The sequence below is a fragment of the Nycticebus coucang genome, chromosome 2, assembly GCF_027406575.1.
Source record: "Nycticebus coucang isolate mNycCou1 chromosome 2, mNycCou1.pri, whole genome shotgun sequence".
In the NCBI taxonomy this organism is placed as follows: domain Eukaryota; kingdom Metazoa; phylum Chordata; class Mammalia; order Primates; family Lorisidae; genus Nycticebus; species Nycticebus coucang.
Genome location: NC_069781.1, coordinates 103,943,391 through 103,970,495, shown reverse-complemented (window position 1 = coordinate 103,970,495; position 27,105 = coordinate 103,943,391). Strand labels below are relative to the sequence as shown.

At 46.5% G+C, this 27,105-nt stretch overlaps 1 protein-coding gene across 3 annotated transcripts in view; it reads right to left on the bottom strand.

The window, feature by feature from the left end:
* Positions 1 to 27,105, bottom strand: part of FGD3 (FYVE, RhoGEF and PH domain containing 3) — an 81,468-nt gene that overhangs the window by 38,471 nt on the left and 15,892 nt on the right. For 2 of the 3 annotated variants that reach the window (XM_053577843.1, XM_053577861.1), the window contains exons 2-3: positions 14,197 to 14,318; positions 12,652 to 13,153 (exon numbers count right to left, since the gene is read on the bottom strand). In XM_053577843.1, coding sequence (XP_053433818.1) covers positions 12,652 to 13,104 — 453 coding nt within the window. In that variant the 5' untranslated portion in view covers positions 13,105 to 13,153; positions 14,197 to 14,318. Of the gene's footprint in view, positions 1 to 12,651; positions 13,154 to 14,196; positions 14,319 to 25,932; positions 26,016 to 27,105 lie in introns of those variants that run through there. The other variant, XM_053577851.1, reaches the window with a different exon arrangement.

Below are 27,105 nucleotides of genomic sequence, written 5' to 3'. Positions count from 1 at the left end.
CCTCACAAACACAGAACACTCCACCCAATAACCATACAATCCACATTCTTCTCAAGTATACCTACAGCATTCTCTAGGATAGACCTCAAGTTAGGCATAAGACAATTTTTAACAAATTCAAAAAGACAAATCATACAAAGTAATTTTTCCAGTCACAATGGAATGAAACTAGAAATCAATAACAACGCAAATCCACAGATATGTGCAAATTACTTTTTTTTTTTTTTTTGAGACAGTCTCACTACGTCACCCTCAGTAGAGCGCTGTGGCGCCACAGCTCACAGCAATCTCAAAACTCTTGGGCTTAAGTGATTCTCTTGCCTCAGCCTCCCAAGTAGCTGGGACTACAGGCGCCCGCCACAACGCCTGGCTATTTTTTGATTGCAGTTGTCATCATTTAACAGGCCTGGGCTGTGTTCGAACCCTCCTGCCTTGATGTATATAGCCAGCACCCTAACCACTGAGCTATGGGCACCGAGCCCAAAGTACTTTTTTAAAATAGTTTTTTAAAAATTATTTTTAGGCTTGGCGCCTGTGGCTCAAGCAGCTAAGGCGCCAGCCACATACACTTGAACTGGCGGGTTCGAATCCAGCCCAGGCCCACCAAACAATGATGGCTGCAACCAAGCAATAGCCGGGCGTTGTGGTGGGTGCCTGTAGTCCCAGCTACTTGGGAGGCGGAGGCAGGAGAATCACTTGAGCCCAGGAGTTGGAGGTTGCTGTGAGCTGTGATGCCATAGCACCCCACCCAGGGCAACAGCTTGAGACTCTGTCTCAAAAAAAAAAAAAAAAATTATTTTTAAAAATGTTTCACTCTGTTGCCCTCAGTAGAGTGCTGTGGCATCATAGCTCACTGCAACCCCAAATTCCTGGGCTCAAGCAATCCTCTGGCCTCAACCTCCCAAATAGCTGGGATTACAGGAGATTGCCACAATGCCTGGCTAGTTTTTTCCATTTTTACTAGAGAAAAGGGCTCAATCAGGTTGGTCTCAAACTCCTGAGCTCAAGCAATTCCGGCCACTCCCCATCCCAGGCCTCCCAGAGTGCTAGGATTACAGGCAGGAGCCACCAGGCCCGGTTAATGTGTGCAAATTAAACACCACATTTGAATAATCAATGAGTAAAAGAAGTCACAAGGGAAATTATAAATACAATGAGACTAAATGAAATCACAGCATAATTATGGATGCAGTGAAAGTAGTGCTAAGTTTATAGCTATAAACAAGTACATTAAAAAAGAAAAAATATCTTGTATCAACAACCTAACTTTACACATCAAGAAACTTGAAAAAGTGAACTAAACCCAAAGCTAGCAGAAGGAAGGAAATAATGAAGATCAGAACTGAGATAAATAAAAATAGAGAACAGAAAAACAATAAAAAAACCCTAAGAGTTGATTTTTTGAAAAGATCAACAAAACTGACAAAACTTTAACTAGATTAAGTAGGAAAAAGAGAGCAAAGACACAACTGAAATGAGAAATGAAAGTGTGGATATTACAATTGGTGCCACAGAAATAAAAAGATTATAAGAAAAAAAAAGATTATAAGAGAATACTATGAACAATTCTATACAAACGAATGGAATAACCTAGAAGAAATGGAAAAAAATTTTCACAACCTATTAAAACTGAATCATGAAGAAATAAAAAATCCAAAAAGATGAATAATGAGTAATATTGGTTTAGTAATCAAAAATCTCCCAACAAAGAAAAGTCTCGAGCCAGATGGCTTCACTGATGAATTCTACCAACCATTGAAGAAAAATTAGCACCAATCCTCCTGAACTTCTTCCAAAAAAATTGAAGAGGAGGGAACAATTCCAAGCTCATTCAATGACACCAACATTAATTATCCTGATACCAAAGCCATACAAAGGCACTTCAAGAAAAACAAAACACAAAATAAAACAAAAACTATTGGCCAGTATCCCTTACGAATATTAATGCAAAAGTCCCCAACAAATTACTAGAAAATAAAATTTAACAACACATAGAAGGTTTACCAACTTGATTCCCTGAATGCAATTATTGTTCAACATACAAAAATCAGTTAATATAATACATCACATTAATATACTGAAGGTGTCTCATTAAAATCTGCTTAAAGACAGAAGTAATGCATTATTTGTAAAAAAAAAAAAAATACTGAAGGACAAAAACCACATGATTATCTCAACTGATGCAGAAAAAGCATTTGACAAGATTCGACACCCTTTCATAATAAAAATACTCAACACTCAACAAACTCGGAATAGAATAAAACCGACTCAACATAATAAAAGCCATATATAACAAGCCCACAGCTAACATACTAAATGGTGAAAAACGGAAAGCTTTTCCTTTAAGGTGAGAAACAAGACAGGGTTGCCTACTCTCATCACTTCCATTCAATATATAACAGTACTGGAAATCCTATACAGAGCAGTCCGCCATGGAAAAGAAAGGAAAAAACCATCCAAAATGGAAAAGAGGTAAAATTAACTCTATTCACAGATGACAAGGTTTTTTATGTAGAAAACCCTAAAGATTCCATTAAAAAAATTATTAGGACTAATGCACCAATTCATCAAGTCGTAGGATACAAACTGAACACATAGTCTGGAGAGGGGACACAGACTTCAGATCCCCACAGTACTGTACACTGGCTTGAGAACACATCCTCTCTGTGCCTTGGTTTCCCCATCTCTAGGATGGAGCTAACAGCAGCATCTTCTTGAAAGCATCGATGTGAGGGTTAGGTGACCATCAGCCTCCCGTCTTAATATTTTTAGCAGACTAGGACATTCAAACTGAAGCTTGGAGAAAGGGGAAAAGAAAGGAAAATAAAGAGGTGCAGAGCATCTTAGGGTGAGCCAGCACGGGGGCTCTCACTAACTTCCGGGGTGCTTTTTCTGGTTTGGCTTCTGGGCACTCCCCTCTCTGACCCACAACACGCATTTGTTGAGCTGCCTCCTCAATCTCAGTCTGCCCAAAGCTCTGAGTTGGGATAGGGAACAAAGCCTTCGGCAGAGAAGGCACAAGAAGCCTGTGTCCGGGAGGCAGTGGCTAGTCACCAGATGGAGCTACGTCTTCCCATGGCAGAGTCAGTGTCATCTGCCCCCTGCCACCATTAGTTTTCATGCTGATTCTCACAGACTTCCAATAAAGGGTCCCTGATCAAACCTATTTGTGGAAAAATGGTTTTGTCTTGGGTCTGCAGTTTTCAGATTAGGCAACCTGGGCCTGGCTTGCTCATTTGTTCACTGACTGATACAGTACTGAGTCCTTAATACCCACACCTGGGGGGAGAGGCCCTGAGACTCTCCTGCAAGGAGCCACGGGGTAGTGGGAAACTGCACAAGGCAATGAGACAGGGTGGCACCCAAAGGCAGAATTCTATAGGCAGCTTTTCCTGCAGGTTCTTGGGAGGATAGCACAGATTGAGGTCACCAGCCTGCCTGTGGCTGGGGGTGGAACAAGGCTGGGGCCTTCAGGTGGGGCCACAGTGCCCGGGAAACAGGAAGACAGGGAAGGTCACTGATAGAGTGGGGGGGGGGGGCACTGCCAGGAGGGCATCGGGTGGGCCAGGGTTGTGCACAAAGGGCAGGGAACAATCATTGAGGACTGAGGGGTCCAGCTACAGAGCTGGAGAAGCCATGTGTTCTGGGGAGGAAAGCAGTGTGCCAGAGGGTGCTTTCACAGGAACTGGCCTGGAGAGGCACTAGGGAGAAGGTGAGGGGTTCAGCCTGCAACCTTGATCCCGGCCATATAATTCAGTCCCTCTGGGCTTCACTTTCTCTATTTATAATAGAGACCCTGGTCCTAGGCTCCCCTATGTATGACCTCGAAAGGACACACAAACTAGCAGTGTCCCCAGTGCTCTCAACACCTCACCCTACCATGTACCAAGGACAGAAACTCAAGGTACTGAACATTTTTGTCTAAGTAAGCCTTAATTATTTGGCAGGGTGGTTGGAGACCCTGCCTAGGAGAGAGCTCATCTCTGGGAAGGGGCTCAAACTCCCATGAGTCCAGGGGTGCCTGCCCAGCTCTTCCTGTCCCCCCATACATCTCAGCCCTGGTACCCTCACATCCTCATGTGAGTGGCAGCTTCATGTCTGACCCACGCAACTCCATGTGGCCCCTGAGAGCTGGGTGATTTGGGGTCCAAGAAATGTGCTGGTGAAATATGGCCTTAATCTTTCCTTAATGCCTTACCTTTGTTATTTTTCAGCTTTCTTCTAGCTAATTCCTACTGTGCAGAGCCCAGCTTGCCCACCTGGGGTGTGTATACACCTGCATCACTGTCCCCCTTACCCATGTCAGTACCCCTTATTCTACCCTCGGATAGAGGGAAATGAGGTCTAGTGTCCCAAGCTCCTGGCCCAGTGCCTTGCACTGAGAATAGGCTAGTGTGTGGTAGGCAGTGTTGCACCCAGGCACCCCAAGAAAGAGAAGACATATACACTCCTATCAGTGATGGACACATCGGAGTCTTCCTATTAGAGACACCAAGACCTGGGCCTTTCCTGACAAAGACTCTGGCTCTTGGTACATCCTAGAACCCGAGTCCCCAGGCCTAGGGGTCTGGATCACCCCCGGCACCTGGAGGCTGAGGCAGCCAGCTCGGTCCTGGTTGAAGCACAACTCAAGAGCCTCAGGGCGTGCGATTGCTATTAACCAGGTCTTATATTTTCTAGGTTCTGATGCTCTGATATCTGGGCCTTGCTGATACTAGAGGGACTGCCCCTCCCAGGGCCAGCCAATTCCTAGAGACAGTAAAGGACTTGCCTGTGGTCACACCTTTCAAATTCAAACCAAGACAGAGTTCACACCCCCCACCTCCTCCATGGGGCTCTCACACTCTGGGCCACTGTCCACAGGCCCTCATCATTCCTGGGTATGACAACTAGGGACAGTCCTTCTTCCCAGAGCCCATTGAAATAGTAGCGGATTCAAACGCTGCTTACCCCAACTCACCCATTTGTTCTCATGGAAACTACAGTAAAGTCTCCTGTCCACATTTTCTCCTTGCTCCTTCTGCCTCCTGACCAACCCTAGTACTTCCTATGCGGCCACCATAGCATGATGTGCCCTGTCCTCCTGGGTCTATGAGAAGCAAACTATCCTTAATCTGTTGGCCTTACTATACCTGAGTAATAATAAACCTACATTAAAACACAGCCCCAGGAGGCGGAGCAAGATGGCAGCCGAGTAACAGCTTCCTTGCATCTGGACACGTGAGTCTGGGGAGATAGGACTCCAGGCATCTCTGGCTGGTGGGATCTGCCTATCATCACCCCTGAGAGGATACAGGGAGTCAGCGAGAGACTTCTGGACCCCAAGAGGAGGACTGAAACAGTGGAAAACCAGCAAGTGGTCGTGTGTGTTCAATCCGTCTAAACCCGCCCGCAACTGTAAGTTCAGTAGCAGCGAGACTGCAAACCAGAAAGGCCTTACCTGTGAACTGTTTTGGTGTCTTTGGACTTGGCACTCAGCTGAACTGCCTTGGGGAGAGCCTGAGCGGGAGTGCGGAGAACTTTGGCCGTTGTCTAGGGCCCCAGTCTGAGCCGCTGAGCCAGATGGAGCTAATAGTGTTTGGCTCTGGGTCACAGGCAGCCATTGTGAGCCATCTGCCCTAGCAAGCTCCGCCCTCAGGGTCGCAGAGCTACAATTGGGTGGGAGCTGGTAACCCAGCGACCAAGTAGCCTAAGGGCGGGGTCTGAGCCGCCTTGCAGCCCTAACCCTCGGGGGCAGAGGGAGACCAGTTTTGGCACACAGGGTAAGTGGATAGCCACTTCAGCAGTGATTCCAGCGACAAGCACTTCCCCTGGGAAAGCTTTTGCTCAGCAAGTGAACAAGTGCAAAGTGCCTTTTAAGTGGGCTGAAGAGAGATTTAGGGTGTCTACCTGCTGGGGTCTGAGAAACTAGCAGCCTCCAGTCGTATCAGAACTGTAATTAACATCTCATACCCAAGAAGACCACGTGTTGCCCAGACAATATTCAATAACATATACATACTGCTTTGTTCTTGGTTGTGTTTTTTTTTTTTTTGGTTTGTTGGTTTTTTTGTTTATTTTGATGTTGTTGATTGTTGTTTTGTTTTTTAAGTTCAACCTTTTCCATACAGATCCTTTTTCTTTCTCAATTTTTCTAGTTTAATTATAATTTCCCATTGCTGCCTATTTCAATAATTAGAACTTCATTTTTGTTAGTGTTTCTACCGCTATTATTTGGTTTTTCCAGCCAATTTTATCCCGTAAAGTTTTCTGTTTGCTTGTCTTGGTTTGATTTATAGCATTTTTGTCTTTCCTCTCTACTTGGTGGAGGTGGGGTACTGTGTCTGATCAGGTTAGCAAAGAGCTGCTGACCTCAAGGGAACCACCCAACTGGGCACCCCCAGAAGGTGGGTTTTTTTTTTAAGGTTGTATCAAAGTACCCTACTGTACACCTATATTGCTCTGTCTCCCTCTTTCTGTGCCTCTCTTCTTTTTGTCAATATTCCTTTTACCCACCCCCTCTCCTTTCTCTATTTTTCTTTTTTTTTTCTTATCACTCGGTCCTCCTTTCTTTAATCCCTTTTTTGCTCTTCAACCTTCTCACCCTTCTGGTCCTGTAACCCTTAGTCCACAGGCACGAGAACTTAAAGAGCAAGAGGAAATGAAAGGAAAATTAGGGCAAGGAAACAGATAAAAAGAAATCACTCATGAGGAAGAATCAGCAGAAAACTCCAGGCAACATGAAGAACCAGTCCAGAACAACCCCGCCAAGGGACCATGAGGTAGCTACTGCAGAGGATTCCACCTATACAGAAATGTTAGGAATGACAGAAAGGGAATTTAGAATACATATGTTGAAAACAATGAAAGAAATGATGGAAACAATGAAGGAAACTGCTAATAAAGTGGAAATTAACCAAAAGGAAATCCAAAAACAGAATCAAATCAGAGATGAACGATATGAAGAATATAAAAAGGATATAGCAGAGCTGAAGGAAATGAAACAGTCAATCAGGGAACTTAAAGACGCAATGGAAAGTATCAGCAACAGGTTAGACCATGCAGAAGAAAGAATTTCAGAGGTAGAAGACAAAGTTTTTGAGATAACTCAGATAGTAAAAGAGGAAAAAAAGAAGAGAGAGAAAGCAGAACGTTCACTGTCAGAATTATGGGACTTTACGAAGCGTTTCAACATACGAGTTATAGGAATTCCAGAAGGGGAAGAAGAATGCCCCAGAGGAATGGAAGCCATACTAGAGAATATTATAAAAGAAAATTTCCCAAATATCACCAAAGATTCTGACACACTGCTTTCAGAGGGCTATCGGACCCCACGTCGCCTCAACTCTAACAGAGCTTCTCCAAGACACATTGTGATGAACCTGTCCAAAGTCAAGACAAAAGAAATGATTCTGCAAGCTGCCAGGAGTAAGCGCCAGTTGACTTACAGGGGCAAATCCATCAGAGTGACCGCAGACTTCTCTAATGAAACTTTCCAAGCAAGAAGACAATGGTCATCTACCTTTAATCTACTTAAACAGAACAATTTCCAGCCCAGAATTCTGTACCCTGCTAAGCTAAGCTTAAAAATTGACGGAGAAATCAAATCATTTACGGATATACAAACATTGAGGAAATTCGCCACAACAAGACCAGCTCTATAGGAAATACTTCAACCTGTTCTGCACACTGACCACCACAATGGATCAGCAGCAAAGTAAGAACTCAGAAATTAAAGGGCAGAACCTACCCTCCACACTGTTGCAAAAGATAAAAGTAAGCAATGGACTCTCACAAAATAAGACGAATAGAATACTACCACACTTATCAATTATCTCAATAAATGTTAATGGCTTGAATTCCCCACTGAAGAGACATAGATTGGTTGACTGGATTAAAAAACACAAGCCATCCATTTGCTGTCTGCAAGAAACACACCTGGCTTCAAAAGACAAATTAAAGCTCCGAGTCAAGGGTTGGAAGACAATTTTTCAGGCAAATGGAATTCAGAAGAAAAGAGGAGTTGCAATCTTATTTTCAGATACATGTGGATTTAAAGCAACTAAAGTCAAAAAAGACAAAGATGGTCACTTTATATTGGTCAAGGGAAAAATACAACAAGAAGAAATTTCAATTCTAAATATCTATGCACCCAATTTAAATGCTCCCAGATTCTTGAAACAGACCTTATTCAGTCTGAGCAATATGATATCTGATAATGCCATAATAACAGGGGACCTTAACACTCCTCTTACAGAGCTGGACAGATCCTCTAAACAGAAATTAAACAAAGATATAAGAAATTTAAATGAGACCCTAGAACAACTGTGCTTGATGGACGCATATAGAACACTCCATCCCAAAGATAAAGAATATACATTCTTCTCATCACCCCATGGAACATTCTCCAAAATTGATCATATCCTGGGACACAAAACAAATATCAACAGAATCAAAAGAATTGAAATTTTACCTTGTATCTTTTCAGACCATAAGGCGCTAAAGGTGGAACTCAACTCTAACAAAAATGCTCGACCCAACCCAAAGGCATGGAAATTAAACAATCTTCTGTTGAATAACAGATGGGTGCAGGAAGAAATAAAACAGGAAATCATTAACTTCCTTGAGCATAACAACAATGAAGACACAAGCTACCAAAACCTGTGGGATACTGCAAAAGCAGTTTTGAGAGGAAAATTCATCGCTTTAGATGACTACATTCGAAAAACAGAAAGACAGCACATCAACAATCTCACAAGAGATCTTATGGAATTGGAAAAAGAAGAACAATCTAAGCCTAAACTTAGTAGAAGAAAAGAAATATCCAAAATCAAATCAGAGATCAATGAAATTGAAAACAAAAGAATCATTCAGAAAATTAATGAAACAAGGAGTTGGTTTTTTGAAAAAATAAATAAAATAGATAAACCACTGGCCCGACTAACGAGGAATAGAAAAGTAAAATCTCTAGTAACCTCAATCAGAAATGATAAAGGGGAAATAAAAACTGATCCCACAGAGATACAAGACATCATCTCTGAATACTACCAGAAACTCTATGCCCAGAAATTTGACAATGTGAAAGAAATGGATCAATGTTTGGAATCACACCCTCTCCCTAGACTCAGCCAGGAAGAAATAGAGCTCCTGAACAGACCAATTTCAAGCACTGAGATCAAAGAAACAATAAAAAATCTTCCAACCAAAAAATGCCCTGGTCCAGATGGCTTCACTCCAGAATTCTATCAAACCTTCAAGGAAGAGCTTATTCCTGTACTGCAGAAATTATTCCAAAAAATTGAGGAAGAAGGAATCTTCCCCAACACATTCTATGAAGCAAACATCACCCTGATACCAAAACCAGGAAAAGACCCAAACAAAAAGGAGAATTTCAGACCAATCTCACTCATGAATATAGACGCAAAAATTCTCAACAAAATCCTAGCCAATAGATTACAGCTTATCATCAAAAAAGTCATTCATCATGATCAAGTAGGCTTCATCCCAGGGATGCAAGGCTGGTTTAACATACGCAAGTCTATAAACGTTATCCACCATATTAACAGAGGCAAAAATAAAGATCACATGATCCTCTCAATAGATGCAGAAAAAGCATTTGATAAAATCCAGCATCCTTTTCTAATTAGAACACTGAAGAGTATAGGCATAGGTGGCACATTTCTAAAACTGATTGAAGCTATCTATGACAAACCCACAGCCAATATTTTACTGAATGGAGTAAAACTGAAAGCTTTTCCTCTTAGAACTGGAACCAGACAAGGTTGTCCTCTGTCACCTTTACTATTCAACGTAGTGTTGGAAGTTCTAGCCAATACAATTAGGCAAGACAAGGAAATAAAGGGAATCCAAATGGGAGCAGAGGAGGTCAAACGCTCCCTCTTTGCTGACGACGTGATCTTATACTTAGAGAACCCCAAAGACTCAACCACAAGACTCCTAGAAGTCATCAAAAAATACAGTAATGTTTCAGGATATAAAATCAATGTCCACAAGTCAGTAGCCTTTGTGTACACCAATAACAGTCAAGATGAGAAGCTAATTAAGGACACAACTCCCTTCACCATAGTCTCAAAGAAAATGAAATACCTAGGAATATACCTAACGAAGGAGGTGAAGGACCTCTATAAAGAAAACTATGAAATCCTCAGAAAGGAAATAGCAGAGGATATTAACAAATGGAAGAACATACCATGCTCATGGATGGGAAGAATCAACATTGTTAAAATGTCTATACTTCCCAAAGCAATCTACCTATTCAATGCCATTCCTATCAAAATACCAACATCGTACTTTCAAGATTTGGAAAAAATGATTCTGCATTTTGTATGGAACTGGAAAAAACCCCGTATAGCCAAGGCAGTTCTCTGTACCAAAAATAAAGCTGGGGGCATCAGCACACCAGATTTTAGTCTGTACTACAAAGCCATAGTGCTCAAGACAGCATGGTACTGGCACAAAAACAGAGACATAGACACTTGGAATCGAATTGAAAACCAAGAAATGAAACTAACATTTTACAACTACCTAATCTTTGATAAACCAAACAAGAACACACCTTGGGGGAAAGAATCCCTATTCAATAAATGGTGTTGGGAGAACTGGATGTCTACATGTAAAAGACTGAAACTGGACCCACACCTTTCCCCACTCACAAAAATTGATTCAAGATGGATAAAAGACTTAAACGTAAGGCATGAAACAATAAAAATCCTCCAAGAAAGCATAGGAAAAACACTGGAAGATATTGGCCTGGGGAAAGACTTCATGAAGAAGACTGCCATGGCAATTGCAACAACAACAAAAATAAACAAATGGGACTTCATGAAACTGAAAAGCTTCTGTACAGCTAAGGAGACAATAACCAAAGCAAAGAGACAACCTACACAATGGGAAAGGATATTTGCATATTTTGAATCAGACAAAAGCTTGATAACTAGGATCTATAGAGAACTCAAATTAATCCACATGAAAAAAGCCAACAATCCCTTATATCAATGGGCAAGAGACATGAATAGAACTTTCTCTAAAGACGACAGACGAATGGCTAACAAACACATGAGAAAATGTTCATCATCTCTATATATTAGAGAAATGCAAATCAAAAGAACCCTGAGATATCATCTAACCCCAGTGAGAATGGCCCACATCACAAAATCTCAAAACTGCAGATGCTGGCGTGGATGTGGAGAGAAGGGAACACTTTTACACTGCTGGTGGGACTGCAAATAGTACAACCTTTCTGGAAGGAAGTATGGAGAAACCTCAAAGCACTCAAGCTAGACCTCCCATTTGATCCTGCAATCCCATTACTGGGCATCTACCCAGAAGGAAAGAAATCCTTTTATCATAAGGACACTTGTACTAGACTGTTTATTGCAGCTCAATTTACAATCGCCAAAATGTGGAAACAGCCTAAATGCCCACCAACCCAGGAATGGATTAACAAGCTGTGGTATATGTATACCATGGAATACTATTCAGCCATTAAAAAAAATGGAGACTTTACATCCTTCGTATTAACCTGGATGGACGTGGAAGACATTATTCTTAGTAAAGCATCACAAGAATGGAGAAGCATGAATCCTATGTACTCAATTTTGATATGAGGACAATTAATGACAATTATGGTTATGGGGGGGAAACAGAAAGAGGGAAGGAGGGAGGGGGGTGGGGCCTTGGTGTGTGTCACACTTTATGGGGGCAAGACATGATTGCAAGAGGGACTTTACCTAACAATTGCAATCAGTGTAACCTGGCTTATTGTACCCTCAATGAATCCCCAACAATAAAAAAAAAAAAAAAAAAAACACAGCCCCAGCTTCCCCTCCTTGAAGTTGGCTCACAGCAGCCCAGGCATAGGACCTTCACAACCCCCAACCCAAGCCTGTCTCTTGTCACCACCCAGAGCCAGTAGATCTGACCCATCAAACGCTCTTAGGACCTGGTCACTTGGCAGCTTACCCATGCTGTGACCTCAATGCACACATGATTTCTCTGAGCCTGGGGAAATCTACTGCATTTCCTTCTCCTTCTGGATCCCAGAGCCCAGAAAATGCTAAAGAGAATGCAACTTCTCTCAAGTCAGATGCACCATGCTACAGACACCTGCTACCAGGAGCACTCTGCTGTGGCCTCCCAGGCTGTAGGCGTCTCAGGTCCTGCCCACATCCTAAGGAGCACAGAGCACCTAGACTGTGCCACACCCCGGGGGTGACCCTCAGCAGGGACCATGCTCTCAGTGTCTCAGTTTCCCCATTTAGAAAAGCAATTTTCCCTATTCATGCTGCCTTGCACAGGAATTCTGCAAGGTTGGCAGTGGGAACCCTGGGAAGGGTGGTTGTGGGTGGCGCCACCAGCAAGACTGGCCATTATGCCTTCCTGAGGCAAGGGATGCATCCACTACACAGACATGAAAATTGAGGCTCGGGAAGCCATTGCCCACGGTGTCAGGTAGCCCTGGTCTGACCTGCATGAGTCCTTCTCATGGGCTTTTCCCAGAGACCCCTTCATGCAGCCTCCCCTTGTACAACACAAGCCTGTGCACCTCATTCCCAAGAACAAGGAATGGGGTGATGCCCACAGCAAATCTCAACACCCACCTCTCACAGAGAGCCCTGCAGCCTGTGTCTGGAACAGAGAAGGGGAGCCTACCTGAGCCAGGCTGGCATCCTTGTCAGCCCTCAAGGCAGAGTTCTCAGGATCGGGCTCCTCATCCACATCACTGTCAGCCTCCTCCTGGGGAGTATCCTGCAAGACCTGGCTGTGTGGCGCTGTCTCAGGGTTCAATCCCAGCACTGCAGGGCCTGGGCTGGCGTCACTACCCTCCTCAGAGGGGAAGTTCTCTCCAGCCACACTTGAGGACGGGCTGTCAATTCCACTGTCCCGGTTGGGGATCTTCATGACACTGCTCAGCTCCCCAACAGGGCCGGTGTCTGGGGAGCTGTCCCCCGCTGCAGCTGGGCTGCCAGGGTCCCTGGAGTGAACCCCAGGTCCAACAGGGAGTGCTCTGAGCTTCCCTAGAGAGGAGCTGCCAGGTCCAGCATCTGTCATCCCCAGAGTAGCAATGAGTTCTGGAGGGGTTGAGGACGCCCCACCTGACTCCATCCTCAAAGCTGAGTTCACTGGGCTCTGTCGGAGCTTGGACCAGCACTTCCTGGAGAGGAGAAAGGAACCTGGCTCAATGTTAACCAGTTATAGGCCAGTCCTCCAGGTGCAATCCCCCCAAATGCATCTCCTAGGCAGCACCCCCAGGAAAAATCAGCCCCAAGAACACCCTGATCAGCTTTGGTTGGGTCCTGTCCAGATAGGCTTTTGAGGAATGGAAAATGGAAAATGTTTTATTTTAAAATTAAGTTTCTTCTATATAAAAAAAGTAATCCTGTAAGATGAAGCTACCTATTATTTAATAAATTCAGGCTTTGCACCTGTAGCACACTGGTTACGGCACCAGCCACATACATCGAGGCTGGCAGGTTTGAACCTGGCCGAGGCCAGCTAAACAACAATGATGACAACTGCAACAAAAAACAGCCAGGCGTTGTGGAAGGAAGCAGTAGTCCCAGCTACTTGGGAGGCTGAGGCAAGAGAACCACTTAAGCCCAGGAGTTTGAGGTTGCTGTGAGCTGTGACACCATGGTACTCTACCGAGGGAGACATAGCGAGACCCTGTCTCAAAAATAAAATAAAATAAAATAAATTCAAAACACATGCACAAAATAGTGACAGGAACTGGCAGGAGCAGCACAGCTTCCATTTATATAGCACTTTCATGGATGTGGTGCGTCTGCATCCTAGGACACTCCCAGGAGATGAGGCTAGTGTCCCCACCACAGCCTCCTCCTCCTCACATCATACTGCCTATAGAGGGAAGACAGCCTCTAGAGGGCCCAGGCCCTGGCTGTCCCATCGTGTCCATGGGCTGAGATAGTAGGTAGGTTTTGCCCAAGGACATTGACTGAGACCTTTGTCCTGGAACTCCTCCCCATGCACTGGGCCACGTGGCATTTGCCCTCCACACCCCTCCTAGAACCCTCGAAGGGAAGGCAAATTCAAGAGCCAATTCTAAGTGCACAGGGAGTTCACTGGGCTCCTCTTAAGAGAACCCAAGGTGAGACTACACCTGAAATCGTCCTCTTGAATCCAAGATGCAGGGGCAGAGAAGCAGGGGCTTTGAGTGGCAGTCACCTATCCCCCTACCTGACGCCGTCCAATGAGGGTGCTAATGTTGCCAGGTGGGCAGGAGGCCAGAAGAGGCCCACACAGGGCTGGAGGGACTGACTCCTTGGAAATCTGTCTTCCCCAGTAGGTTTGAAGTGGAGCTGAAAAAACATTAGAGAAGAATGAAAACCATTTGCTCCAACTGGCCTTTGGAGCAGCTGGAGGGAGGGGTGAAGGAGGGCAGTTCCATGCCACTGCCCAGCCCTGAGGACCCAGGCATCCACCCAGCCATGTCTTGGCCACCAGGACAATATACACAACCCTGAGAAGGTCAGGGCCAGGCCCACTGGCCACACACTGAAGTGGGCAACATTTTGGCTCAGCTTGAAAGTCAGTCTGGGGCTATGCAGTGCCCTATGGCCAGGGGCAAGGGTCACCTGAATGTGTGATGAGGGCCAGCAGGCATCACCACATCCCTCCCCAGCCCACATGCCACACCCTCACACAGTCACATGCACATAGCAGCCCCCTCACACACTCACACTCAGTACTCTGCTAGCAGCTTCTGTACATGCTCCCTTCCCCACTTGCTGGGCAGAATAAAGAATGATCAGAGAGGAAACACTGCACTCAGGCTTCACACACTCACATGTACACAAAGAAAAAGCTGTCCCAGACCCTGCCCTTGCTGCCTTGGGGAGACGTGCCTCCGGGCAGAGCAAGGGTCGAGGTCAGGCCCTAGCAGAGTTTCCTGTGGCTGTGGAAGCTAACAGACTCCAAGAGCAGAGCTTCCCTTCCTGCCAGGTACAAGATCCTGGGCCCTTGATCTCGTATGTCAGAACTACTTTTGAGTGAACCTTTCTTTAAGTGACTCCAAAAATCACTCAGGTGGGTGTTCATCACTGGCTACAGCCACATTCTTAGCCAGTTTAATGGGGTGCAATCTTAAGATTTCTAAACAGAAAATACATGTTTTGCTGCATTCTTCTCATAGCATGAGAGATAAACTCAAGTTTCCAGAAGTCAGACATGACACAGCAGTAAGAATACACCAGATGGAATGTGAGCTGGGCTCAGCCTCGGTGTGGTCAGAGGCAGCTGCCTGGCAAAGCAGAGCCTGCTTCTATCCCACCTTAGGGAAACTATGTTTATGGCTAAGAAAGAGTAACAGAAACCAGATTTACTCTCACCTGAAACAACAAAAAAACAGACAAAACACATGAAACAACAGTTTGCAAGCCACGATACCAGGCAGCAAAGCACTGTGATCCCTGAGAGATGAGACAAATGAGGTGAGCCCTCCTGCTGCCCCAGCTCACTACCTGGAGACCATTTCCAGGCCGTGGATCAAAGAAAGAGAGCCCGTGGACCCTCTGAGTTGATAAGATAGAACTAGAGGTCCCAGGAAATCAAGGTGGCCAGAGTTCACAGGATGCAGCCTGGGAGAGGAGAGAGCTCTGCACAGAGAGACAACCCTAAGATCTGCAGAGGGGTCCCTCAAGGACTATTCAGCACATGTGTGGGAGGAAACTACATGAAGGTCAAGAAAGAAGCACCACCTGAGTGGACCAGAAGGTGCTCACATAGGGCAGGGAGGTAACTGTTCCCACCAGCCATTCTGAAAAGCCACAAGATCCACGAAACATTAGGTTGATTACTCAGCAGGGTCTTGCTTCAGTAGGGGGGGATAATTAGCCCTACAGTGACCATATCTCTGGTCCCAACTCTCAAATATTAACAAATTAACAAATTATTTGACACTGATCCATAACTGATGCAGATGTTTCAGAAAGGGCCATTAAAATAGCTATTACGCCTGTATTCTCTATGTTCAAAAGTAGAAACATAGAAGATATAAAAGACATCAAACTGGAAACCACAAAGTGTAAGATGAAAGACAACCTGGAAAAAATTAATAGCAGATTAGAAATTGTAGAAGAAAAATTAATGAATTTGAAGAGGCAGCAATAGAAACTGTCCAAAATGAAGCAGTACAGAGGGGAACAGAGAATTAGTGAAATGTGGGAAAACTTCAAGCAGCATAATATATGTGTAATTGGCACCCCAAAAAGGAGTGGGCAGAAAAATATTTGAAGAAATAATGGCCAAAGTTTCCAGATTGTTTTTCCAGATTTGATGTAAACTACAAATCCCCATATCTAAGAACTGCAATAAATACCAAGCACTAGAAACGTCTGTAGTTAAAATATTTCACACGTGGAAAACTCTAGGCTTAGAGATTGTCACAGGTGAATTCTACCAAATATTTAAGAAGTAGTAGTACTAATTCTACACAAGGCTTTCCAAAACCTCAATAAAAAGGGAATATATATCTGTGACTCTAGAAACATCTATGCCAAGTAAAAGGAACCAGGCAAAAAAGACCCACTGTGTTTTTTCATTTACCTAGAAGTAGGAAATGCAAACTAGTCTACAGTGACAGGAAGCAGATCAGTGGGTGCCTAGAAGGAGTGCCTGTGGTGGGGAGGGTTACAAAGGAGCATAAGGAGATGATGAGAGATGTGCTCATTAGCCTGTTTCCCAGGCATAGGCCTATGCCAAACAAGTTAATGACACAGTTAATTGTATGTCAACTTTACCTTATAGAGGCTCGGTGCTGGTAGCTCAGCAGCTAGGGCGCCAGTCACATACACCAGAGCTGACAGGTTCAAATCCAGCCCGGGCCTGCCAAACAACAATGACAACTACAACCAAAAAATAAAAAAAAATCCGGGCATTGTGGCAGGTTCCTATAGTCCCAGCTACTTGGGAGGCTGAGGCAAGAGAATGGCTTAAGCCCAAGAGTTTGAGGTTATTGTGAGCTGTGATGCCATGCACTCTACCTAGGGTGACACAGTGAGACTCTGTCTCAAAAAAAAGAAAGAAAAAATTTTACCTTATAGGGCTGTTTAAGAAAAATACCACCCGGGCGGCGCCTGTGGCTCAGTGAGCAGGGCGCCGGCCCCATATACCGAGGGTGGCGGGTTCAAACCCAGCCCCGGCCAAACTGCAACCAAAAAATAGCCGGGCGTTGTGGCGGGCGCCTGTAGTCCCAGCTGCTCGGGAGGCTGAGGCAGGAGAATTGCCTAAGCCCAGGAGTTGGAGGTTGCTGTGAGCTGTGTGAGGCCACGGCACTCTACCAAGGGCCATAAAGTGAGACCCTGTCTCTACAAAAAAAAAAAAAAGAAAAATACCACCCTTACTACCTCTCAGTAGCAGGAACTTGGTTGAGTTGTGAATGTTCCTCAGCATCACTTTCCTCTCCATAGAAGGGAGGACGGATCATAGTGGGAGGCAAGAAGGTGTGTAGCCATAGCCTAGGGAGGCTCGAGCAGCCCAGGGCCTGCCTAGACATCCCCACCCTAGACATCCCTGTACAGAGGAGAGGGGTGTGCAGTGCTCCTTGGGGGCCCTTGAATGATATTTCCATGGAAGGGCTTCTGTAGGATGCTCTCCTCCAACTTTGCATTTGTAAATTTGCATTTCAAATATTTGTGCTGCAGATTGAATTGTGTCTTATGTTGGTTCCCCTGCCCCAAATTCACACACTGAAGTCTTAACACTTAGCTAGCGCCTTAGGATGGGACCTTATTTGGAGACAGGATCTTTATAGAGGTCATCAAATTAAAGTGAAGTCTTTAGGGGGATCTGGGCAGAAGATCAAGACGGTGGAAAGGGATCTGTAGGGCTTGGTTGAGGACCCTGTAATTGTCGCTTCACTCCCATCTATTCTGTTTCAATGGCTTTTTACAAAGAGTATGGTGTTGCTCTAAAATAAAAGAGGTAATGAAAACATAAAATGATGTAGGGCAAGGTCCCAGGTTGGGGGACAGCTTGGAAATAAAGGAAAATCTTGAATTCCTTCAGAGGATATTCCGGGCACCTTGTTAGTCTTTAAAAGCAAATGGGCAACCCCATGAGATCAGGGCTCTCCAAGGAAGCCAGAGTCATGAGGTGTTTTGGTTTTCTACGGAAACTACAAGATGGCATCTTAACATAGGATCCTGAGTTGTTTTCCAGAAACCCCCAACAGAAGGAAATTGCAGATAAGGGGGAACTGAGAAACTGAACTCTGATAGTCATTCTTTGTCCTAAATTTCACAACCACTTTAACATTCCTTTCCACTGATTTGGGAATCTCTGACTCCATCTAGGTTCCCTTTTTGAAGCCAGATCAATGTACAACCTCCATTTAGTGACTTACAATATTTCCTGCCTGAAATCCACCTCTGCTTTTAAAAACCCTGGCTTATAACTATCAGACAGTTTAGGTCTTAAATGTTAACTGCCTGTACTCCTTGCCTGGCACCCTGTGATAAAGTCTCTTTTTCACACTGCAACTCTCAGCCTCAGAGATTAAACATGCCCCAGAACCAGGGCATCCTGGACTGCCTGTGTGGATCCATTGCAGCAGCCAGAGGATAGGGTGGGGTGAAATGCTGCAGTCCCTGCCCTGAAAGCCCCAGGGTCCCAGATGTCCCACAAGACAGACAGGGACAGTACTACAGATGGGCCACAAGTCTGCCCACTGCTCAGCCACTCCTGCCATAAGATATCCCCTCCTAGGACAGTGTGGGAGTCACCCCACTAAAATCCACCACAGCGCCTGTCCACTTTGCACCCTGGTCATCAGCACTCTAGAGGCCCCATAAGGGCAGGGACCTCTGCTGTCCTGTCACTACAATAATCCAGTGGCCCTGGCACACAATAGGCACTCCATAACTATGTGTTGAGGAAGCAGCAGATACCTTTGCAGTAGTTTTAAAACTGCCCTCATGTCTGCCACCCCTCCAATCTAGAGGGTCTGAGCAACAGCCACCCTTGTCACCCCATCACATGATTCTGGGGCTCACTGGCTCTCACAAAGTTTCTCTTAAAGCTCTCGCCCACAGGGCTGGGACATACCTGTATGGCCTCTAACATACAGACCAGCCTTAAAGACTTGCTGTAACCAGAAAGCACAGTGGACATGAGGCTGAGTGGCCTTCAAGGCCAGATCAGAAGACACAACTCTAGGACTCTCACCCTTGGAAGCCAGCCACCATGCTGTGAGGAAGCCCCAGCCACACGGAGGCCACACAGGTATGTCCCAGCCCTGTGGGCGAGAGCTTTAAGAGAAACTTTGTGAGAGCCAGTGAGCCCCAGAATCATGTGATGGGGTGACAAGGGTGGCTGTTGCTCAGACCCTACATTTGGGTGGCTGGTTACACTGCAATAGAGAATCCAAACAGTGAAGGTGCCACCAGCAACAAAATAAACTGCTTGTGCTGCTCACACCAGCAGTTGCAGGGCACAGGCTACCACTGGAAAACCACACAGACTCTCCTTGGCTTCATTTTGGTGCCTTTAGGTCCCAATCTCACAGAGGACATGTTAGCAGAGAATAAGTCCCAAGGTACCTTGGCCATGCCCATGTGGACTGACCAGTGACTGGTTGAATTAAAGCTGTTCCATGACCCAGAGGTGCCTGGAAGCACAGAGTCATCCCCTTGGGGTCTCCAGCTGAGAAATTCTCAGACTGCTTGTGGGCATGGTGGATCTTGGAGAAGACAGAACGTGAGGCCAAGCAGAGCAGGGGGAAAAGGAGATGCATCAACATAGCACCTCTCCCTTGGCTCAGACTACCTTTAAAAGAGATACTGTTTAAAACTATATGAGTCCTCATTAGAAAACTTAGAAAGTATGGAAAAACAAGGAAGTAAAAATAACCCGTAGCTCTTGCACCAAGGCTGTGACCATGCAGCGGGTGGGCAGGCTAGCTGGGGGCCAGGCCCTACCTCCTCTCTAGGTATGCAGCAGCTTTGCTTAGAGCAGCTATATCCAACACCATTTGCCAACAAGACTCCACTGTTTCTCCCAAGGGAATTGCAAGCTGGATCTTGAATAGACTTTTGCACAGCCATGTTCAGAGCAGCATTGTTTACAATGGTCAAAGGGTGGGAACAGCCCAAGCAGCCATCCATAGAGGACTGAGTAAAGAAAATGTAGTCTTTGTCCATACAATAGAAAATTGTCCAGCCTTAAAAAAAGGGGAATTCTGATGCATGCTACAACAGGGACTAACCTCAAGGATGTAATGCTAAATGAAATAAGCCAGATACAGAAGGACAAATATTCTATGATTCCACTTAAGGAAGAACCTGGAGTCATCACAATCATAGAGATAGAAAGTTGAATGGTGGCTGCCAGAGGCTTGGGGAGGGGGAATGGGAAGTTAGTATTTAATGGGGATAGAGTTTCAGCTTAGAAGATGAAGAAGTTCTGGAGATGGACGGTGGTGATGGCTGCACAACGTGAATGTTCTTAGTGCCACTGAACTGTACACTTACAAATGGTTAAGGTGACACATTTTGTGTTAATGTGTATTTCATAAGAAAAACTTTTTAAAAATGCATTTCGGAAGGTTCTCACCAGAAGTTCTGCAAGTTCATAGCAAGATGACCATGATTCAAAAGCAGGAACCCAGGGCCTCTATGCCTGCAGCCTTTTCTCCACACATCCCACCTGGCCCACTGAGGACAAAGCCCTGCACCAGGCCAGCTGTCGCCCTGCAAGCTCCTTGGCCCAGCTGGGGGCATCCACAAGAGGTGAATCATTAGTGCCCCTTTCTGAGGCCGCTGCACATGGTGTCCATCTGTGCTCCCCTGTCCTTTCCCTCCCCTAGGTCCCCACTGTGCAGCCATCCATGCACCTCTGGCAACTGGCACCCTGAGCAGGGGCTCCCACAGACCTCAGGGTGGAGCAGGCCCTGGTCAAGTTGTGTGGTGTCACAACTTGGGTGAGGCTGGGAGACAGTGTGCATGGAGGCACAGACCAAGGATGCCATCCTGATGGCTCTGGTATGATTACAAATGTCTGTGGGGAAGTGCAGGATCAATCTCCTGGGGGGTTACATTCCTGAGAGTGTGGCTGCCTCACTGAGCGGGTGGCAAACCCAAAAGGAGATGGGAGGAGATGGAGCCAACCCCACCTACCCTGGAGTCAAGCTGATAGGAAGCTCCACACAGCTCTAGCTTCCTAGGAGGGCCCCAGTTCTGGCCTCAGACCAGCCCTCTAGGGTCTCTTAGGACACAACAGCAACCCCCAGACTGAAAGGCATTGGGAGCCCCTCATAAGATCATAGTGAAGGGTGTGTATGAGTAGCTGGCCCTGAGAGTCTATGTCCAGAGTGCTCTTGTTTCTGCCCTTTACTGTGTGGACAACCAGGGACAAGCTCAACTTCTCTGAGCCTCAGTTTCCGTGTCTGTACAATGGACACAAGAAAAGTACTGTAAAGAGTCCCCAAGCCCAAGGCAGTGCACAACAACTATACCTTAGACTGGCCATTTCATATGCTTTCATCAGTCCTGTGGGTTAGTGTTACCTGAGGTGCTCCCACGTCCTGTCACAGAGGCTGTAAGGCCCTCTCAGCTACAGCAGGACATGGTAAAATCAAGTAAAAAGTAGAAGAAACTCCCAAAGATAGTAAGCCTGAGATAGAAAGCCCCAGGATGCCTTAGGTCCAATGCAGGTGGTTGTAACAAGAAGTCCCAGCACATGTTCAGACTGGGCCATGTCACATGCAGGATATTATCAGGAAATTAGCACCTTATACCATTTTTTACTGAGTCTTTTTACTTACATACTTACTCAATATTTTTCTTTTATTTTCTCTTTTTAAATGTTTTTTATATTTTTCATTTCTTTTCTATTTTGTTCCTCTTTTTATTTTTATCTAGAAGGAATATATACACAAACATTATAGCCATGAATTAAAAATCACTTTCCATTGCCAAACATAAAAAGCAACTACAGGGCAGTGCGTAGCTTGGTGGGTAGGGCGCCAGCCACATACACCAGGGCTGGTGGGTTCAAATCTGGCCTGGGCCTGCTAAAACAACAATGACAACTGCAACAAAGCAGGCACCTGTAGTCCCAGCTACTTAGGAAGCTGAGGCAAGAGAATCACTTAAGCCCAAGAGTCTGAGGTTGCTGTGAGCTGTGACGCCACAGCACTCTACCCAGGGCGACAGCTTGAGGCTCTGTCTCAAAAAAACAAACAAACAAAAAAGCAACTACAAAAATAAAATCTCAACCTTTAAAATAAAATATATTTCTTCCCTGCCTAGGTAGCTAGATGTGCAAACAAGTAGACTCTCAGGGGTAAGAACATAGGTGCTGGCTGCAAAATTCTTTGAGTTTTGCTCTATGTGTGAATATTTTCATAATAAAGCACTGAGGGGAAACAGTTGAACCTGCAACTCTCAGGACCCTTAAGAAGCACCCCCCTGTATTTTCCATGAGTACAGGTTAGCTCAACTTCCCTGAGGGGCACCCTGGGTTCATTGCATAATTATCTCTACTTTTAAATATGTTTGACAAGTTCGATGATTTCTAAAAAGTAATGAAACGAGACAAACAAGAACCTTCCAAAAGCTTCCAATCTGCACTGCAATCCTCTGCCCGCTGTCCACTCTGACATCCCTTCAGCACTCTCTTCTGCCTCCAGCCTTCTGCCAGGAGTCACCTCAGGGCCTTTGCACAGCCTTTCCCTCTGTGAAGGACAGCTTCCCTCCCATGCTGCTCTGACCACACACACCCTCTCCTCCCCCAATTGCCTCCTCCTCCCTGTCCTCTTTACCCGAGATGTGACACAGGAGGAACCTCATCTCCTTCCCATGGTCTTCAGCCTGGCACATAGTAGAACTTGGTAAAATTCTTGGTGAATAAAGATATAGATTTTGAATCAACATTGCAAGGAATTTTTATTTCCTTTCTAATAAGTACTTTATGTAAACAAATAAACATGTGCATTGGTTGAGGAGTACAAATTCTGAAAATAAAAAATCCAAATTGAGATCATGGAAAGTCCAAGTCCATCTCCTGCAGTCCTGCAGTGCTCCGGCTCTGCCACAACATCTTGTGACTAGTCAGGTGAAGACTGTGATAAGGAGGCCCAGACAATGCATTCACCTCCCATGGCCACACATGACTTGCAAGAGCTACCTGCAGGGACCCAAAACCCCAGGGAAGATTTGGAAGGTCTATCATCAGCCAGCACAGAAGACCTAAGTGAACAGGTCATCCCACTTCATAAGACCTAAGTGACCGGGTCATCCCACCTCATAAGACCTAAGTGACCAGGTCATGCCAACTCTCAGCACCTAAGTGACCAGTCACCCCCATCTCTTAGTGGGGCTCAGACAGAGGGAACAGCATCACAGGCTGAGGGAGGGCACCAGGGCAGAGGAGAGTGAGTAGGCCCGGCCATGAGGGCTGCAGCATGCCCAGGCAAGACCAGAGATGGAGGGGGTGGGGTTGAGTCCAATGGGTACCAGGATGGATCTCACAGCAGAGGGCCACCAGGGGTCGTGTTGGCGAGTGGCATCCCATTCAGATATTTAAAGTGTAGTGGAAGCTGAAGAGGAGACAAGGAGGCCTGTCAGGGGTGAGTGAGTGGGGCAGTGGGGAAGATGAGAAGCGGACACCACATGGGAAGAGCAGGGAGGCCAAGCGTCCATCTCACATGCAGAACTGGGGATGTCTGGGTACAGGGGCATGTCACCAGGCAGCAGCCAGCTTGTCCCCAGACCCACATATGCCTGCCTCTACTTCACACATGGCCTGCCCCCACCCCATCCTTGCAGCTAGCAGAGACCAGTCTGGGGCAGGCACACAGCTCCAGTATAACCCACCAGGACCCATACTATCTGCAGAACAGAGGGACCAACAGATGGAAGGAAATGTCAGGGATGAATGAAGCGTACCCTAATCTCCTATTTCCTTCCCAAGCTGGCTTGGTCCCCACCAGCGGATGGTCATCCCACCCAGGGACGGGCAGGCACCACAGTGACCTGCTCTGCTCTTCCTTCTGTCTTTGTTCATTGTCTTCAGGATATGCTTGGCCCTGAGCCTCCTTGTGGCCACCAGAGTGTTCCACAGAGCCAGACACATTTGGTTAACACATCTACCCAATCTGCTTTTGACTCCCTTGCCCCTCCCTTTACTGGGAAGCCTCAGTTTCCTCATCTGTAAATGGGGGTCTGGCTAGGCCCATGGGGGCAGGGTTGGGAGGATGCAGCAAGAGCTCCCCGAAAATGCACCAGCCACTCCCTGGGTCACTGTTCTAGTCCACAGGTCAGGGCAGCCAAGCCAGCTGTGTCCTCTGAGGCTTGTGGCCCTCCTGGCCTCACACGGTGGGTCATTTCAGCTGTAACATCAGCAGAGCATGGCTGCAGGCCTCTGCACAGAGTATGCAGCCTGGTGTGGTCCTGCGGGGCCCCCACACTAGGAGGTGCTGGTCTCTGTGCAGACACAAACCTTAACCTCCTGAGGAGTGGAATCAGAGGGCCCCAGCCGCCTGCAACAGCCCAGCTGGGGACAAACCACTTCCTCCCCTCCACACCTCTCTGGCCAGCCCCACCCAACTCCAGGACCGCTGAGCAAGTTATTGGGTTCAGAACTGTGTTGGGGCCCAGCCAGGCAATGCATAGGCCAGGGGTCCAGCGCAAGCTAGTGGAGCATTCTGTGCCTCAGTTTCCTCTCCTACAAGAATGGCTGAGCAACATCTGCCATGGGTATTGGTGAGGACAGATGTGAACAGCAGAACTGTGCTGAACATATCCAGCCTCAAAATGTATTGAGCCTGGCACAACTTAGATGCCACTTTACAGACAAGGAAATCAAAGCAGAGTCTGAGCAGCTACCCATGTCATAGTGCTGGGTCTGGGTCCACCAGGAGCTCTGTGCCCCACAGTTCCTGTCCCCTGCTGCCTTAGCTTCCTTTCTCCTATTGAGTCTCAGAAGCCCCAGGCCCGCCCTTCTGTTACCCACAGTGGCTGGCAGCAGCTCGCCACCCCACAGCACTTACCAACCCTAGGGTCATGCAAGCAGGCTGGTGATCCACAAGAACAGAAGCCCCACACTGTAAACCCCACTGGGTCCCAGGAGCCTGGCACTCTGGGTGTGGCTGTGCTCTACATCCTTGAACACATCCCTGCCCTTTGGGCCTTGTTGCCTGCTCTTTACAGAGGGCACAATTGTAGTGGCATCATGTTGTACTGCCACTGTCACTGTGACCCTGCACTCAGGCTGTGAGCCTCTCAATATGGCCTTGCAACTGTCCATTGTTATCTGGACAGTGTCCCGAGGAAACCCTTGTGGGCTCAGCTCTTCTTCCTAGTAGTGCCACGCTACATAGGCCCTCTTCTGTTAATACCTAAATAACAGATTGTAGAGGAAGCTTTCAGAGCCACACGGTGTGGGAAGACCTAGGCCCCCAAGACATGTCCGGGATCACCCTGCTTTGCTCAGGCAGAGGAAGACCCAAGTGCTCCCCCTCACCTGGGCAAGGGTCCCAGCGGCTGGAGCAGGTGCACCTGCAGGCCATCCAGGACAGGCTGCCCTGCATCCAATCAGCCTGGGAGGTGGGCCCCTGCTGGGCTTTGCTTAGGTTACAGGCAGGCACCATCCACTTCATTATAGCCTGAGCTTTCCCCAGACAATGGCCAGCACTGTCCTGGCACTCCGCAGTTTACAAAGACTTCTCACACTTGCCATTCAATGCTCACAATAACTCTGACTTTTTACAAATAACACCAGAGGAACCCACAGAAAGACAACAGAACAAAAACAAGACACTGTTCAGCACTACCGAGGCAGCTTCCTGCCTTGAAAACATCCGTCTCCCTCAAATGGCTCCCGCTCTGAATTCCCCCGCTACCCCAAAGTCCCACTCACAAAACCAGACAGGATCTTAGGGCTCAGGGAAGACCCTAGGAGCCAAATCCTACTCACCAGTTTCCGAAGTTGAGTGTGTTTCTGTTCTGGAGCTGAACTTCATGCAACAGCAAAACACAACTTCCTTTTTCTAATTTTCGCAATATGGGTCACAAAATGATGGTGTATTTGCATTTCCGTATCATTACGCAGAGTGAGAGGAGCTTGACTGGCTGGTTCTGGAGGTGTGTATGCAGGCTGGTGGGGGCACCTGCATACATACCATCCACAGCTCTCAGCCATGCCACAGATGCAGCCGCCAGTGCTGGTTTAAAGTTTAACAGGTGCTGCTTGTGGGGCCCCTGAGTGCTCCAGGTACAAAGGACCCACCATCCTCCTGCTTCTGCCTCAGTGGGCTTTTCAAAATAGAGCCATGGCTTGGCTGCAGAGGCCGTCAGGCTGTTAGGAGGTAGTCAGGGAGCCAAATCCAGACCAGACAAGCCCAGAAATGGCTCAGAAACACCATTAGAGGCTTCCTCAGAACTTTATGGGTGGGCACTGTGAAACGGCCACAGAAAGTTGGAAAAGGAAGAAGCTCTGCCGCAAATAGATTATTTCAAGGTGCTCCCTGGGATACATGGCCCATAAGAGCTGCTCAGGCAAGGCCCAGCACCCAACCCCCTGAACAGACCCACCAGGAGGGCTCCCTTGTTGTTTTGGGGGAGAATCAATAAATGACACACGTAGCCTTTGAGCCTTAGATTGCAAATTCTGCCTCAATTTTAGAATGACATTTTAATCCAGCCTTGAATTCTAATTTTAAAAACAAAGTGATGTCTCTGGCCTCGATATCCTTGGTGTCAGACTGGGCTACAGTTCCTCACAGGGCCATGAGGAGGCTCCACAAGCAACTATCCATGAGCACCTACGGCAGCACCTCGCGCAAAGGAAATGTCACATGTGTGACAAATAAAATCAAGCTATGGCTAAAGTACACATCAAAGGGACCAGTTAACAGGATGATCTCTGCAACTCATAGTGACTTCCTTTAACCTTTCCACAAAATATGAAGTGGAAACTTCCTCCACAAGTTCCCAAACACTGTCTACACCAGCTAGATACAGAGTCTCAGCTCCTCTAAATACTTACAGATGTTTGCGGGGCATCAAGTGGGGATGTTCGGCTGTGATGTGTACTCATTTCATCTTCCAGGTATTCTTCCTTTTAACCCAAGAAGATTGGAAGGGCATT